We start from the raw sequence: 16,510 nt of genomic DNA on the forward strand, positions 1-16,510 counted from the left end.
CCCACATTCGAAACCAAGAACTAGCTGAAGCTACTTGTCCTCAGGTTAGAAAATAATTCATTTTCATAGCATTAAGCATTCCAGAGAATTTTATTTGTCAGATCTAGCCTTAATAAAATGTTTATAGAAAACAGTTTTGTAATAAACAGATAGCACAATCATTTTAACTGGTTGCTTTCTAAAACCAATGATACACTACACTTCACCATCTAATTTTGCTAGACATATTTAAACGATGATCAGTTAAATTGTCACTGTACCTGGTATTCAGAATAAATTACATTCTTTACAAAAAAAAAAACAAGACATGGATTTAAAATATTATGCAATAATGTTGCAAAATAAATTAGAAATAGTTTACCGATCCTAACTTCGGTGACCTGCCGCTCACAAGGTGAAGTGCTTTCTCCCACTTCCTTTTAATACAGGCACACAGATAACGCATACACAAGCAAATAGCAAGAGACATCACCACAGAATAGATAACTAACATTCTTAAGTTAAGACATCTTAGACTCGATTGAAAAACTGACTACAAAAGTTTAGTTAAAAAAGGTTCCTTGTTTTTATTCCTGATACCACTACCACAGTTTACATGGGCATATACTTGCAAAAAAACAAAACAAAATAAAATAAAATAAAATCTAGCAACAAATAAGACCTCAGGAATGTACATCTAATAGACACTATTTCATTAGTAGCTACACTTTTGCAGTCTGTAGCTAGTGGATACAGTCCTCAACAAGAATTGTTCTCCTGTTTAAGCTGCAGTAACTTTGCTGTTCCTCTAATGCACTTGGACGACTGCCTCATAGTAACCTGCAGCTTTCCTGACAACTCCTTGCTCATCTCCTCTCCTGCTAAGAACTGTAGCCTGTTGAATGGATACAGGATAAGAAAATTATTACACTAAGTTAACAATAGGTATTCTACACAACAGTGCAATATTAAATGTAACTTACCAATTCTACAAAAAATTAATATCTCCTCGTACCGTATCCACCAGAGCCACCTCCAGAGCCATAGTTGCCTAAAAAAAAAAAAAAAGTTAAAATCTGTAAATGAAACAGTTGCAGCTTAAATAATAGAAGTCAATCCAACATTCAGGTATTGTATGTACCACCGTAAGGTCCACCCGAGCTCCTTCCAAAGTTGCCCCCTTTCATGGGTCCGTAATTCGACTGCTGCCCGCTGTAGTTTCCAAAGTCATTGTAATTTCCACCACCGCCGCCATAGTTTCCTAAACAAAATTTGCAAAATACAGGCAATTCCCCTTAGCAAGGTTGGGTGTAAGATGCCAACTTATAACATTTATATTAACAGGTATACGAAGTGCAGTCAGCAAAACTATATTAAAATATACTGATCGTGACAAAATTATGAGCAAAAATATGATCTGATGAAACAGTGCCTAATTTTCAGGAATTGCGCAACTTTTATAAATCTTACCTCCTTCACTGTAATTGTCGTATCCACCAAATCCACCACCTTGGTTGCCATATCCACCACCGCCACCTCCATACCCTCCCCGACCACCTCCATAGCCAGAGCCACCTCCATAGTTTCCTTCCAGGAAGAATTGTATTATTTAATCACTGACTTACATTAAAAAAACCCAGATAAACCAAGTCCAGCATATTAAACCCTAAAGTCTGTTAATCATGTTATATTAAGTTTATATATACACACACACATTATATATATATATATATATATATATATATATATATATATTAGGGCTGTCACTTGATTAAAGTTTTTTATCGGTTAATTTATGGGCATTAGTTGATTAACTGGTGGATTAATCTCTGCATATTTTTTAATAAAGGTAATGATCTATAGCAGCTGTCCTGCATAGTAATAGTTAAAAAAATCTATATAAATCTTTAAAAAAAAAAAAAAAAACCCCAATTGGAATTTGGTCTTTTTAAAAGCTTTATTATTTTACTAAATGTAACAAATGTTCACAGAACATCAATCCATAAAACGGTTTAACAGAAAAATATAATGCACAAGAACTGAGAATGGATTTTCTGTCTTTCAAGCAAACATAAGTAACACTTATGGGCTCCTTATGAACAACCTTTTTTAAAACATTATATTCAAAGAGCAAAACAAAACCAAGAATAATAATAAACAAATAAAAAAACAGCTTACGTATCTTACAGAATCTATCAAATGCACAGATTCCAATACATAATACGTTGTTATATTAACTCTACTGTTCAGGGATCGGTGCCCCCAAAAAAAAGTGTACTGGTAAATTAGAGCCTACACAATTTATTCACACTTATGCATTCTCTGAAATATTGAAAAAAAAAAAATTTTTAAATCCTGTTATACGTATTCACAGGGATGCAAGAGCTAAATAAATGTCAGTCGCCATCTAGAGCATTCTGTTTATTGATCTTCCAATACGTACTTTGTAGTAATAGGATGACCAATTCAACTGGTTAAAGTAACGAGGGGTGACTGCAAACTACTCATGCTCTCCTTGTAAGAAAAACCTTGCTTGCAAATGAAACACCTTTCTTTTCCAATGATTTTACCTTCCGAGTCTAATTTATCCCAAAACAAGATTTGCATTTTCCCTTTAACTGTTCGTAACCCTCCGTTTTCTGTTCTCTCCAACTACAGTATCTGCACGTGATACTGTTTGTGATGGCTTGCATAATTTTCCACGTGTTACTTTGGATTTGAACCCTATAATGCCCAGACAAAAAAAAAATGTGTATCTGCAATTAACTCTTTAGTTGATTAATTGGTCTGATAGAAAAATAAACTGTACACTGTGATTGACCCCCTTTCAATACCAAGGAAACAAGAGTTTTACACATTAGGGCTGCTACGATTAAATCAAAAAACGATTTTTCAATCGATTCCCTTCCTCAGTATATACATCGATATAAATACTGGATAATAGATTAAATAATTACATGTTTGTAATGCACATAGTTAATAACATTATTTAAGTTTATCAACGAAAATACACAAACGTCCTGCCGTGCTTGTGTTAACTAGCATCTGATTTGCTTGTCCCACCCTACCAGCGAATCAATTTTGAAAATGCTTTGTAAGTACGCCCCTCTGTGCGTTCAATGTAAAAAAAAAAGCATGGCATCTTGAATCCAGAGGAGGATAACAGGCTTGTATCTCTGGCAAACAGCCTGTAAATAAATTGTGCACAAAATGTATGTGGGCGGTACAATCATCGATATTTACTCGAACAATTCGATTTTGTGTGCCCAATTAATTGATTCCTATTTGGAGGCTTAACTGACAGCCCTATTACACATTACTGAGTTTTACATTCCACATTAGAATTAATGTGATCATCAGACATGTTATTATACTGCATAATAAATAAATGAATTAACATACCATCTCCACCAAACCCGTTGTATCCACCATCACCACCATAACCACCACTACCACTTCCATAGCCTCCTACAACACAATGTTGTTACTGTTTTTATTTGTTCTATATATATACACACACACCTTACATAACAACACACTTATCACCACACTCCTTCAGATTAAAGTGGATGCATTCACCCTCATTCTTACCGCTGCCAGAAAAGTTTCCACCCCGGCCATAGTTGCCTCCACCTCCAAAATTTCCACCTCTACCCATAAAATTGCCAGATCCCCCATCTCGGCCTACAAAAACAGAGCATTTAAAAATATATAGGCATATTAAGAAACTGCCTTTAAAAAAAGCTTACTGCACCCTGCTATATGGAGAAGTCTGGATTTTTTAAATATCATCCTTTAAGATCCTCCTGATGAGTTTAACAGTAAATTTAATTCATGTTTTTTCCTATACCAAATAACCAATTCATAAACAAGTTTATGTTTCATGCACTTTAAAGACATTTAACATGAAGCATTGTAACGTGTTTTCAAAGTCAACCATAACTGCAGTTCATTGATTATTTGTGTGTCGATTGTTTAATATACAGTATTTACTCGAATTTAAGTCATACTTTTGTGGCCAAAATAAAAGTTCAAATTTGGGGGGAGCGACTTGGATTCCAGTTTTTTCGTTAGGGTACCAATTTACATTTGCGCAGGTCATTTATTCTGGTGCGCTTTAAGAACACCAACTGTACACAGTACTGCCCACTACAGACATTACTCTCGGTACAGTATGGTGTCCGTATTTGGGGGAGCAACTTGAATTCAGAGGTGACTTAAATTCGAGTAAACACGGTATATATTTTTTTTTAGCATCACTAAATACATTTATTTTGCCAAATGCATGGTTACATCTCCTTTTACGTTCCACAGCATTTTCATTACAAATTAAACAGAACCACCACAGATGTATTCAGATTCATGAGCATGTTTGGACTTAAAAACATGGTAAATGTTTCTAAATTTCAACTTACTTCTCCGATTACCAGTAGACTGCATCTCTTGTTTTGAGAGTGCTTTCCTGACTTCGCAGTTGTGTGAATTTATTGTGTGGTATTTCTGAGCTGAAAAACAAAAGTAATTTGGTGAAACAAGCTGTCATTAACCACAAGTTGTGCTCTTAAAGAGTTTTACCGCATTATGCAATTCTAGTTTATGACCACCTCACACTGCTAGGAACTGTACATTCAATACAAAAGTGGTGCCAGTGATGCAATATTCCAATTGTAGGTATTTTAAACATGCATATACACTGTTCAATATACACACCAACAATTTTATCAACGGTGTCATGATCATCAAAGGTGACAAATCCAAATCCTCTTTTTTTCCCCGTCTGACGTTCTTCCATAACTTCAACACTTTCAATCTTTCCATATTTTTCAAAGTAGTCCCTCAAGTGACATTCTTCTGTGTCTTCCTTGATCCCACCAACAAATATTTTTTTCACTGTTAAATGGGCACCAGGCCTTGCAGAATCCTGTGAAAAGGAAGGGCACAGAGGAAGTAGCCTAGCATTGACTACTATTCCTTTGTGTTATGTACTGTACTATGGATCAGTAATAACACTAGTTAAAGGCATGGGGGTTTTACCTCTCTAGACACTGCTCTTTTTGGTTCTACAACACGCCCGTCAACCTTGTGTGGGCGGGCCTCCATGGCAGCATCCACCTCTGTTGCACACGAGTAAGTTACAAACCCGAACCCTCTGGATCGTTTATTTAATGGATCTCGCATTACCTACAATACAGGATTACAAAAAAGGAATTAGAAGACTGAAAATTAAATCAAACATGTTGTCTGATTTTTACCTTGCTCCAATAAAGAACATTCATATTTTATTTTAACCCCCACCAATGTCAAAGGTTTAGCAGTGCTTTACGCAACGTTGTTTTGCTGGTTAAAGGTTTTTAAATGCACTGCTGTACATTTTTTCCCCCCACACAGACTATTGTGTACTTTGCACACCTGTGGATGATCATACAGTAATTTTACAGACAGCTTACCACACAATCTGTAAGCTTTCCCCATTGTTCAAAGTGCTCTCTCAGGCTCTCATCAGTGGTTTCAAAACTCAAACCACCAATGAACAGTTTTCTCAGCTGTTCAGGTTCCTTGATATCATGGTCCTGTCCAAACAATGAAAGAAAAAATCAAGTCAGTGTATAATCTTAATAAACAGTACTGCAGTAGACCGTTTAACATGAGCACGTCACTACTCGTATAACACAGTAACAACAGTAATAATAATGATAAAATATGATGACGTCGTTTAAAGGATTCACTTTTCCAGCTCGTGGGTTGAGTCTCAGGACAGTAGACAAGTTCTGCACATTGCTATCTTCTGTTCCAATCAACGCTTGTTGTGTACAGTTCAAACAGCGTGAATTTCTTGCATGTTGTTTTTAAAACAATTGTTGATACAATATTGATGTAATGGCGTGTGACTACGATTTCAAAATAATTCATCTTACATATTAAATTAATAAACTGGAGTTGCTCTGGTGCCCAGTAAACGACACAGGCAGTCTAGCGCTATCACTACGCGTTTTTTTTCTTCTTCTGGTACGGTTGTCATAAGGCTGTACGGATCTCTATTCCACCAACGATTCTCCACACAGTTCAAAATAACAAGCTCTGTACATTAAATACATGCCAAGTCAAAATTAGTCATAATGATCCACAAGCACAGCCTAGAAGTTTCTGCCAAGAGGAAACCCTACGCCATTTTATCTCTTCCCATCCGCCATTCCTCCATATTGTATATTATACCTAGACACAAACAAGCAATGCAACAACTCATTATTGACTTTAAAGCTTGAAAACACCCATTTAAATCTGAAAGTATTAACGCACATTATATATATATATATATATATATATATATATATATATATATATATATATATAGTTAGTATGTAACTTACAGACATTTACTTTAGCAAATCATGTTTTAAAATCAAAGTCTTGATATAAGCTAAGCATTTTCAGAACGCAGCCTTTATGTTTTTGTTTTCTAGTACACAAAACTAGGGTTAAAAAACAATACCGAATAAAACAGTAGTTACTGCAGAATACCGTAATTACTATCATTAAAGTCCATCTACGAATGCAACACCTCGAATGATCCTAACTAAACATGGCAGAACCCAAGAACAGCTCGCATCAAAAGAAATATGTACATTCTAAAATAAATACAAATACAGAAAAAAACTTTGCATTTAACTTTTCTTATATTCGTTGCATTTAATCCTTATAGTAAACATTAATATTTGTATGCAATATTATCACCTCCATTTTGCCTTGAATCTCGTTTCTCCTCGCTTCAGAACGGAAAAAGGAAGTGGGACGTCACACGTGACATTAGAAAAACAAACCCAAACAAGGAAGACGCCACAGCTCCGAAGTACCCATACCTTATTTGTTAACGTGCGTGTAAATATTACTCGAAACAAATATTTCCAAACATTCCGATTTTTTTGCACATTAGCTTATTATACTGTGTTTCACCCCCCCATGAACTACATTACAGTAAGTTTTAAACACATGACTCCACTAAAGTATATTGCCACTTTTTTTTTTTTTTTTTTTTTTTACATATGTAGGCCTATTCTTTTCGTACACTACACTTGCTTTGAGCCCTGTGTCTTAATTGGCATTGAAACAAAACAAACACAGAGATTACACTGTATACACTAACATACTTTTCAACATTTGGAAACTGTTCAGCGGGACGCTCGTCTCGTGTCGCTTGTCTAAATACGTGACTTCCAGTCACTTATTTAGTGTTATACGAAACATAGCATATACAATGCATATTATTATTATTATTATTATTATTATTAATAATAATAATAATAATAATAATAATAATAATAATAATAATAATAATAATAGTATACTAATAATATAAACATAACTTAAATGAACTGTTGTGCTGTGATAGTACGGTAGGACCAGGATTTGACATAGGTGTGGCGAGGTTAATAAGAAGGAAAAAAAAACAAAAACAAAAAAAAAAAAACTTTGTGCTAACCTGCGAGGACAACAATGCTTACTCGTTAAAATAAAATGGAAGAGGAGGCGATAAAATAATTGGGAATATTATGAAAACTTTTTAAGAGAGCCTTGGGTTCATTTGTGTTCAAATTGATCTGTAGTGTATTCTCAAACAAGCAAAATATTAAAAAATAACAGAAGATGATTATTTATATTTGTTTCTTTTTTTTTTTTTTGAAAGACGGAATCGGAAAAACTGGTGATAATTTGGTAATTTGGTACAGTCAGCATCCAAAGCACAATTTGTTGACGTGAAATAGAACTGTGAGAAAGATTGCCATCTACTGGTCCGGTGGATTACAATGTATTATGCCAAATCCTTTATTTCTCTCGTTTTTAGGTTTCCTTTTTAAGTAGCATTATTTTGCCGAATTTATGTTTTGACATCACGCACATTAGAACACTGTTTGAGAATTGAATGCATTTCTTTCTTTGGCAAAGGACATAGTATTTTGACTACTGTTCTGCAAAACACATTTATTCCTGTGTGCCTGAAAGATCGTGCTGTATTTCTTTTTGCCGGTAGTGTTAGACTGTAGAATGTCGGGTGCCATTTCGGATAGAATTATAAGTGGATGCAGTTTAAAACGGAAACAAGTTTATGTAATAAAAAGGTTAGCGAGCTTTAGACAAAACCAAAACCACACAGCAAATGCCCTTTTACAGCAATGGTATTGATAGTCAATATGAAAATGAGCCTCTAGGAAGCAGATGTGTATATGGACTAGGCAATGCGGTATCTAACACCAGAGGTAGAGCCTTTGAGAATAATAGCAAACCCACAAGTATTTCTGAATTTATGACTATTTTATGAGGTGGAATGATGTCTGTTATTGCCATTACAGTGTGCCAATCAAATAATTAAAAAGGTTTCCTTCCAAGCATGGTAAATGCAGAAGACAAGATGTTCTGAATGTACAAATGTACTTTTTAATATGTGTATTTTATATAAATAAAGCAGGCACTGGCCTCACAACGAATATGTAAAATGAAAAAAAAAACAAAAAAAAAACACTTGACGGCCCTACGTTTACTGTATTTATATCACAGTAGTTCATTTTATTGTGGATCCAACATCAAATTGTTCTACAGATTGCACAGTTTTGATAATATATATATATATATATATATATATATATATATATATATATATATATATTATAATCAAGATGACCAGTGATATCTCATGTACCAAGCTTGCTGTTCCAGTACATAAAATTTGAAATGAAAGTGATAATGAGATTGAGAGGATGTAATATTATTTCTGCATCAATGCACTCTTTTAATTAAGATACAGCACAAGTTGCAGGCATCAGTAGAGTCTGTTCATGTGCAAAAGATTGAAACTGATTTTGGATAACTTAAAAGTGACTACAAATACAGTATATATATATATATATATATATATATATATATATATATATATATATATATATATACACACACACACACACACACACACACACACACACACACACACACACACACACACACACACAGCTGTGCAAAGTCTTAGACATGTTGCATTTTTCTACTCTGATGCATTATGAGAATCAACAATTTACTCAAAGCTTCCACTAGTGTTCTCTCTCTCTCTCTCTCTCTCTCTCTCTCTCTCTCTCTCTCTCTCTCTCTCTCTCTCTCTCTGTGTGTGTGTGTGTGTGTGTGTGTGTGTGTGTGTGTATTAGTGTCATAGATTCCCATATTTTTTTAATGTATTCCTTATGTTTAAAAATGTGTCACAGCTGGTTGATTAAATGTTGAAAAGAGTGTTATGGAAGTAGTGTATATTCATGCCTTGCATTGTATATACACCACAAACAGTATAAACAATGCACCTCTAGAACTTTCACAGTGTATTTGATAACATTTGGCTTTCCTGCCTATACTGGTAAGTACTGGTAATAACTTCCTGTGTTCTTTAGACACGTAACAGATAACCTAATGACTTACACATACATCATCACATTTACTTCCACACATCGTTTTGTTTTTAACCTGTATTTCCTGCCACTTTTGTCAAATCCTTTCCTGTTAAACTGAATAAATGCAAACATACCAAGATCTGAGAACTGCTTAATTTACAGTTCCTGTTTCCTTATTAAAAGATTTAAGGAGTATCAGCTATTATTTTCATGTCTGTTGTATGACAGGTTCATTATATCCTGTGTTTAGAATGAGTGTAATTTGTAGTTTATGTCAGAATTCTGGTACTTATTGTCTTGGAATACTTGGTTAAAAGTTATTTATTACCTTCCACTAAAGGCTTGGTCTTACCAACTTTGAATGGGTAGGTGGGTTGTGTTTTAAACATGATTAATTTATATTCTAATAATACACAGGAACACAATCAGGTACAAAGCTATCTGCGCTGTAGCACGACAATACAAACTGTGTACATTTTTCACCTAAAGTTTGTGTGTAAGCCAATGCATTTGTGTGCTTTATTTTGGTAAATGATAATGTATCTAATAAACACACCACAGAGCCTACATTCCATATTAAAATAAAACAAACAGGTTACTGAGAAATATAATGTTGGTCTATAAATTGTGTCTCATCCTACACAATTTTCTCTAAATCATGTAGTTGGCAGGCCAGTTTATGAGGTAATCAGTCCCAAACAGCCACAAGTGACATCTTCCTTCCTTTAAAAACCTGGTTGCTCAGCAGTACTTAAGCCAATAATGAATGGAGTTGCACATCTGTCTCAAACCTCTAATTATGTTTTACCATCTATATGTGACAGCATACCCTGTCAGTTTGATTTTTGTGTAAGCCTCATTAATGCACATATTAAGTTCTGGACACTACCCCAAATTTAAAGGGTATACTTTAGAAGATAAAATGCTTACTTTAAATACTTTTAGTTCACTTTTTACATTTTGCCCCAAAATGTTTTAAAAGCTAAGCACATTCAACGTATTAATGTAGCCTACTGTGATTATTAACGAAAAAAAACAAAAAAAATGACTGTGATTGAATGCTCTCATATGCATTTATGAATAAAATGATGGCCAATGTTGGTTTAAACTTTATGCAGTGTATTTTATCTCCAGCAGGTGGGGGTGTGTACCTATTTTATTCAAGATTCAAGTCGTTTTTTACATACAGTACCGAATGTAGGCATTGTATAAAATAGTCTTCTGTAAGCACTAATTAATTAAGCATTTTCTTAACACTTCATGTGAATTGCTGGTAATACGGTATTTGTTTTTGAATCTTTGAAAAAAAAGTGCAGTGGTTTAGAATAAAATGTTATTTAGTTATTTGATCACCAAGGTTCATATTTATTTTTGATCATTTAGGATACACAATTCTTTGTGAACGAAGCAAGGCCAATCTTATTCAGCTGATGTTTTTACGTATATGTAAATCTACTTGGTGAGATATTGCAAGCATAATTTTTACTTAGCATCCAATCAAAATACAATTATGAGTAGTGATATTAATACCCCACTTTATTATTATTATTATTATTATTATTATTATTATTATTATTATTATTATGTCATTATTTTTCATTTAAGAGCTAGGAGTTCCTTTTTAAACATTGAACATATTTTCTATAAAAAAAAAAAGCTTAACATAACCCAAGGCTTCAAATAAATGTAATTATATATATATATATATATATATATATATATATATATATATATATATATATATATATACATATATATATATATATTTTTTTTTTTTATATATTTTTTTTTAATTATTAGTTAAAAAAATATATAATATTGGCATCTTAAAGGTAAAAAGAAAAGTGGGTCATTATTCTTAAATAGGGTTCTAGAATCATTTAGTTTATATTGAACTCATATGGAACTTTCTGTTGTTCAGTGTATGTATAGTTATTTACAAAACATATAGGTTCTATAGAAATGTATAGAAACAAAGTTCCAAATGATGATCATACAATATCCAATTGCTTAGAGTTCAATGCCCTTTTAAATCTAGCATCAGATTTGAAAGCAAGTAGGCATTAACTTTAGTAGGCACCTGTAGTGCATGAAAACTTCAGTTTCAATCCAATAATGTATTGACTTGCATTTCACTGACAATTGCCTGCATATTATGTACATACTAGATACAAGAAGCAATGCTTGTTCTTTTTTTAATGTATTTTTTTATTACTTATTTAGTAATTGGTTGTTAAATTTACAGTATGTGAATCATTATAAATAAAACATATTTGTTTGTTAGCCTGCAAGTACAAACAAATACAACCATTTATTCTTTAGGATACAATTGTTTTCGTTTAATTTTATTCCACTAGGTGGTGCTGTTACCCATGGAAAATTATGCGTTTAATACAACTGATTAACAATGCAACCATTTTGAGTCATTTGATTATGGTAAAATCAGAACCTTGCACAGCGGGGATTGGTCAACGCTGAATTCTAAATGCTAAAATAATAATGATACAAAAAGGTATATTTTATGTAATGTCAAATTATGGATCAAATCCAAATGACAACTTAAGCAAAATCGTAGTTTGTTAAAACTGCAGTAATTGGAAACACGTAATGCAATGTACTCCCAATAGGTAAAACAGGGTTCATTAATGTATGTGCGTGACAACCTTCATGAATGGAAAGTTGAATATTCACAGCAATTGTTGATGTATTTTTTGTATACAGCTACGAAATTATTATTAATAATAATAATAATAATAATAATAATAATAATATGTTATCCTCCAGCAATGTGCTACATTATTTAATCACCAAGAAAAAAAAAAAAAAAAACTAGCATTGCTGTAAAGATGGAAATTGGCTTTGTCCTGGGAAAACATTTCACTGCGGTTCTACAAAGAGGGAAGCCTGCAATAAACCACGTGCAAAACTGGGGATGCTGAACGGACCTACGTAAGTGGAAACTGTGAGGAAATGGAGAATGAGAACAGGGAAACCAGAAAGCCAATTTAGCTTCTCTCCGCAACCCTTTGCATGCAAGTAAAAAACAGAGACAGTACATCAGTGTTAGCCAGAACCTGGCTCTCAGGAATTAGGCAGAGAACAATTCCCAGCATCTGTTTCCTCTACTATCACATAGAGGATATTGGCAGTAAATCCCACCAAATAAAAATAGAAGCAGAGCTTTCTCAAAACAAATAGAGGGATGGGGGACTTAAACAAAAAAAAAAGCACGTGGAATATTTCCCAATTTAAATCAATTACAGATAGAAACATATTTAGTTAATTTGGATTTATTTTTAAATTGATGGGCAGTTGATAATGCCATATTTGCCGTAGTGCCCTATTTAATCAAGTTCTTCCAGAAAGTTCTTCATTTTATCAGCACAAAGGGAGTTGTTGTTTGACAGTAATAACGTCCCAGCATTTAATATGCAATTACTGCATTCCTGATAAAAAACCAAAAAAAAAAAAAAACAACGATGCAGTACTTAGGTGAATATATTTAGCCTAATATTCATCACATTTGCTCCATCATAATTTGACATATTTGTTGAGGCACTAAAATAGAAAAATAAATAAATGAAGGGAACCAGAATTGTGTGGTACAATTTTTTTTATATATATGTGTGTGTGTGTGTGTGTGTGTGCGCGCGTGCGTGCGTGTGTGTGTGTGTGTGTGCGCGCGTGCGTGCGTGTGTGTGTGTGTATGTGAAGTAAACTTGTGGAATGCAGTAGACACCAGGCAGACAGGCTTTAAGAGGTACACAATCTTCAGTACCATACTTGTTCTTTGTAAAGGCAATTTTATACCATCAAATGGCAGGCAGCAACATTTAAAGCACTGAACATGACCCTTTAACACCCTTTTTTAACCTCTGAACAAAAAAATATATATATAAGGTCAAAAGGTGTTTACATTAGTAGACATTAGACTGGATTGGAGTATTGATTTCTGAATGAAAAAACAGAGAGCTAACTGTTATACAACCTTATATACAGCATCACTGTGGTACGCTGCAAAAGATATCCAAATCTTTTCTTACCCTGCAGATTAACGGTAACAGAAATGTTTAAAAAGCACATATTTCATAATTCGATTTTATAATTGAACAATTCTCTATTAATCAATTTGTATTTATTTAAAAACACACCTCTTTAGAAGAATCACAGTTTATACAAATATTTAGTTTCTTGTGTTAATAATATCTTTCTTTTTGGATAAGGGAACGGATAAGGGAAAGATGATTGTATAAAACTACTGGGGATGCAGCGTTCTACCTGCTCAACTATCTGAGCTTCTGCCTGTTGTCTGTTGCCCAACATTGGAAAAGGGAAAATATCAGACTTGCTTCCTTCATACCTGTTAACAGGCAACTCCAAAAGTGCTGTTTTCACATTTTTCTTCCCTCGCTTTTGGCTTCCACAGCCAGCCTACAGACAAAGGGATAGAGAGATAATAAAATCCTGGTGGAGAGGAGCACAGATGTTTCCTGGTTGCAGGGCTGGGAATCTCCTGGGACTGTGCTCTGGGCTCCTCTGAAGTGGGGCTGCACCTGCCTGCAGCTTCTGCCATGATGGATCGACTGAGGAGGAACTGACTCAGCACAGTTACCCAGAGAACCTCTCCACCTGGAATTAGTGAGTAGAGACTCAGATTGAAACCCAATGTCATCACACCAAAAATACGTTTCATATGCTTCCAGACGCTGTTTATTTTTCGTGAGATTTAAAATAAACAAACAGACACTTCCAAGCCAGTGCTTCTACCTGTAATTGCTCTCAACACAGTGTGTGAAAAATGAGATCACTTACTGATACGTCCTGTGGTTAGTGTAATATGTTTTGGCACCCCTTATGACTCTTGTACTGTAATAAACAGGCTAGTTATTAGCCCTGTGGAGTGTAAAGTAGAGATCAGGTTTAATTACGACTCTGACTTTCTCTGTTAGGTACTCTTGTGGTTACAAGCTTACTTTTGGATAATGTTTTTTTTCAGCAAATGCTTTTTCAGCTTCTTTTTTTCTTTAATTATTTAACAATACTGACAATTCTCTCTCATATATATATATATATATATATATATATATATATATATATATATATATATATATATATATATATACTGTATATATATATATATATATTATAACAACATTATTGCAATTGTTATTGTAGTACACCTATAACATGGTAAATGGTAAGTTATTCTATTCAGTTGCAAAAGTAACTATTTTGGATGCTTACAGCAGCACATAATACATAGATACTATACAGCAGGCTTGTTTATGTAGTGGTTTATTTTATGTCTCCACTCATCATAATCAACCAGCAGAGGGAAAGTTTGCAAACCAAACCGGTGTAATTCAGTTGGCAGGAATCCCAAGAGATCACTGGAGCTCATACACGCGTTTCATACTTGTAAACCACAATTACTTTTTAAACCAGTTCATTTATGGGGTACTAGGGACCCTATAACCCACATTAAATCTGGCCTGTTATTACCTTTTAAGTATTTGTAAACCATTTGTGCAAAGGTTGTTTCTCCAGTCTAGAACTTGCTCTATAATGGCTTATTAACATATTTTCCATAAAGAATAAAGCATAACTGTTAATAATGTATGAATAAATCCTAGCAACATCATTTAAAAAACATTTTTCTCACAGAAAACTTTCTAGTGTTTATACTTTTATATTGTGTTTCCTCCTTGTTTCTTCCACATGGCCTGGGGCGCTGGAACTAGGGGTGCTGGGGGTGCAGTATCACCCCTGGCTTTGCATGGCTTCCATCATATATAGGGGTTACAGTTTTGTTCAATGGCTTTCAGCACCCCCCACTATAAACATTGCTCCAGCACCTCTGCACACGGCTTTGCTTTCTGTGTCACTTTGTTCTTTATTAATTGGTAACTAGCTCTGTAGCTTACAAACATGTCCACAAATGTTATTCATGTTTTGTTAATGGTCTGTTAACAGAGGGTAGAGAGGATACTCTATGAATGCTCATAGAATACTGTAGTTACTCTTCCATGAGGATATCTGAATTACCCACAAGCCCCTGAGTATTATGCCGATGCTATTATAGTACATACATAACACAAAACATACATAAACGTGTTACATAAAAAGGCAATACATTTCATTTTAGCATTTTTTTTTGTGTGTGTGTTAATCTGGTTCCTAAATGTAGTTTATCTACAGTATCGCCATTCTCTACATCTGCATTTGACTTTAAACAGAGTGGATATACCTTCTACACATTAAAACCACACTATTACAAGTTTTAAATAAGTGCATCACCATATTCACCATTATTCATCCCAGCAAAAGTAATTCCTATTAAGAATAAAAGAATCATTGCATATGAATGGCATGGTATCTTCTTTATACTGAAATCTTTATACTTGACTAGACATGTTTGAAAAGGCGTGCTTAAGTTTCTGTTAATACCTTTTTTAAAATAATGTTATTTAATTTATGTCTAGGGTAGCCATAAAAAGAGGAAATACAGATGATTTTTAGATACACTGCTGTCTTTTTGATTAATAATGAAATATACTTATTAGACATTTTTTTTCAATGAAAATGAAGGATATAAAGCTAAATTAACATTAATACCCCCCCTGGGTGCAATAAAACCATACATTCACCTGTTATAATTTTGTGAAGCTTTTGATAGTTTAGGCAGGCAACTTAAATGTCCTTCAGCAGGAAAATTAAAAAAAATGTACAATTTAAAAGATCCTTCCCTGAGGAAGCCACCTGTTTATGAAATTATGGGGGAGCAGTACTGGAGCCAAAGATGGAATAAAGCCAGCCAGACTCTATTTGTTATGTAAACTCTACTCTAATTTTAAACTGAGATTTTTAATTACAGTACAGTGTACATTGTATTGCTTTAAATGTGCATTTGTGATTGTTATCATCTTCAAGTTCTTTATAAAGGCTCCACTGCTACACTGTGACATCAAGATCAATGTGTATATATTTATTGTATGAACAAATGAGGTAATGTGAAATAGAACTTGCCTGTAGTCCTGTAGGTCTTCCAAAATATATTAGAAAGCTAATGCTTGACTTGTAACAGTTGTATTTATTGTATTATATAC

The 16,510-nt window shown here is 33.8% G+C and overlaps 1 protein-coding gene across 4 annotated transcripts; it reads right to left on the minus strand.

The window, feature by feature from the left end:
- Positions 1–541: 541 nt before the first annotated feature.
- On the minus strand, positions 542–6,816 carry LOC117426986 (heterogeneous nuclear ribonucleoprotein A3-like). 4 transcript variants are annotated; one of them, XM_034045278.2, is made up of 11 exons: positions 6,712–6,816; positions 5,427–5,549; positions 5,014–5,160; positions 4,690–4,900; positions 4,395–4,484; positions 3,571–3,663; positions 3,382–3,447; positions 1,450–1,566; positions 1,121–1,240; positions 995–1,030; positions 542–874 (listed from the first exon to the last, which is right to left on the minus strand). In XM_034045278.2, the coding sequence occupies exons 1-11, from the start codon at positions 6,715–6,717 to the stop codon at positions 861–863; spliced, it is 1,023 nt and encodes a 340-aa protein (XP_033901169.1). In that variant the 5' UTR covers positions 6,718–6,816; the 3' UTR covers positions 542–860. The 4 variants fall into 4 exon arrangements, with proteins under 4 accessions (XP_033901169.1, XP_033901168.1, XP_058874828.1 ...); XM_034045277.2 differs by having other exon boundaries at positions 963–1,030; XM_059018845.1 differs by lacking the exon at positions 3,571–3,663 and having other exon boundaries at positions 963–1,030.
- Between the last annotated feature and the right edge of the window lie 9,694 nt (positions 6,817–16,510).

The sequence above is a fragment of the Acipenser ruthenus genome, unplaced genomic scaffold (assembly GCF_902713425.1).
Source record: "Acipenser ruthenus unplaced genomic scaffold, fAciRut3.2 maternal haplotype, whole genome shotgun sequence".
Taxonomy (NCBI): Eukaryota; Metazoa; Chordata; class Actinopteri; order Acipenseriformes; family Acipenseridae; genus Acipenser; species Acipenser ruthenus.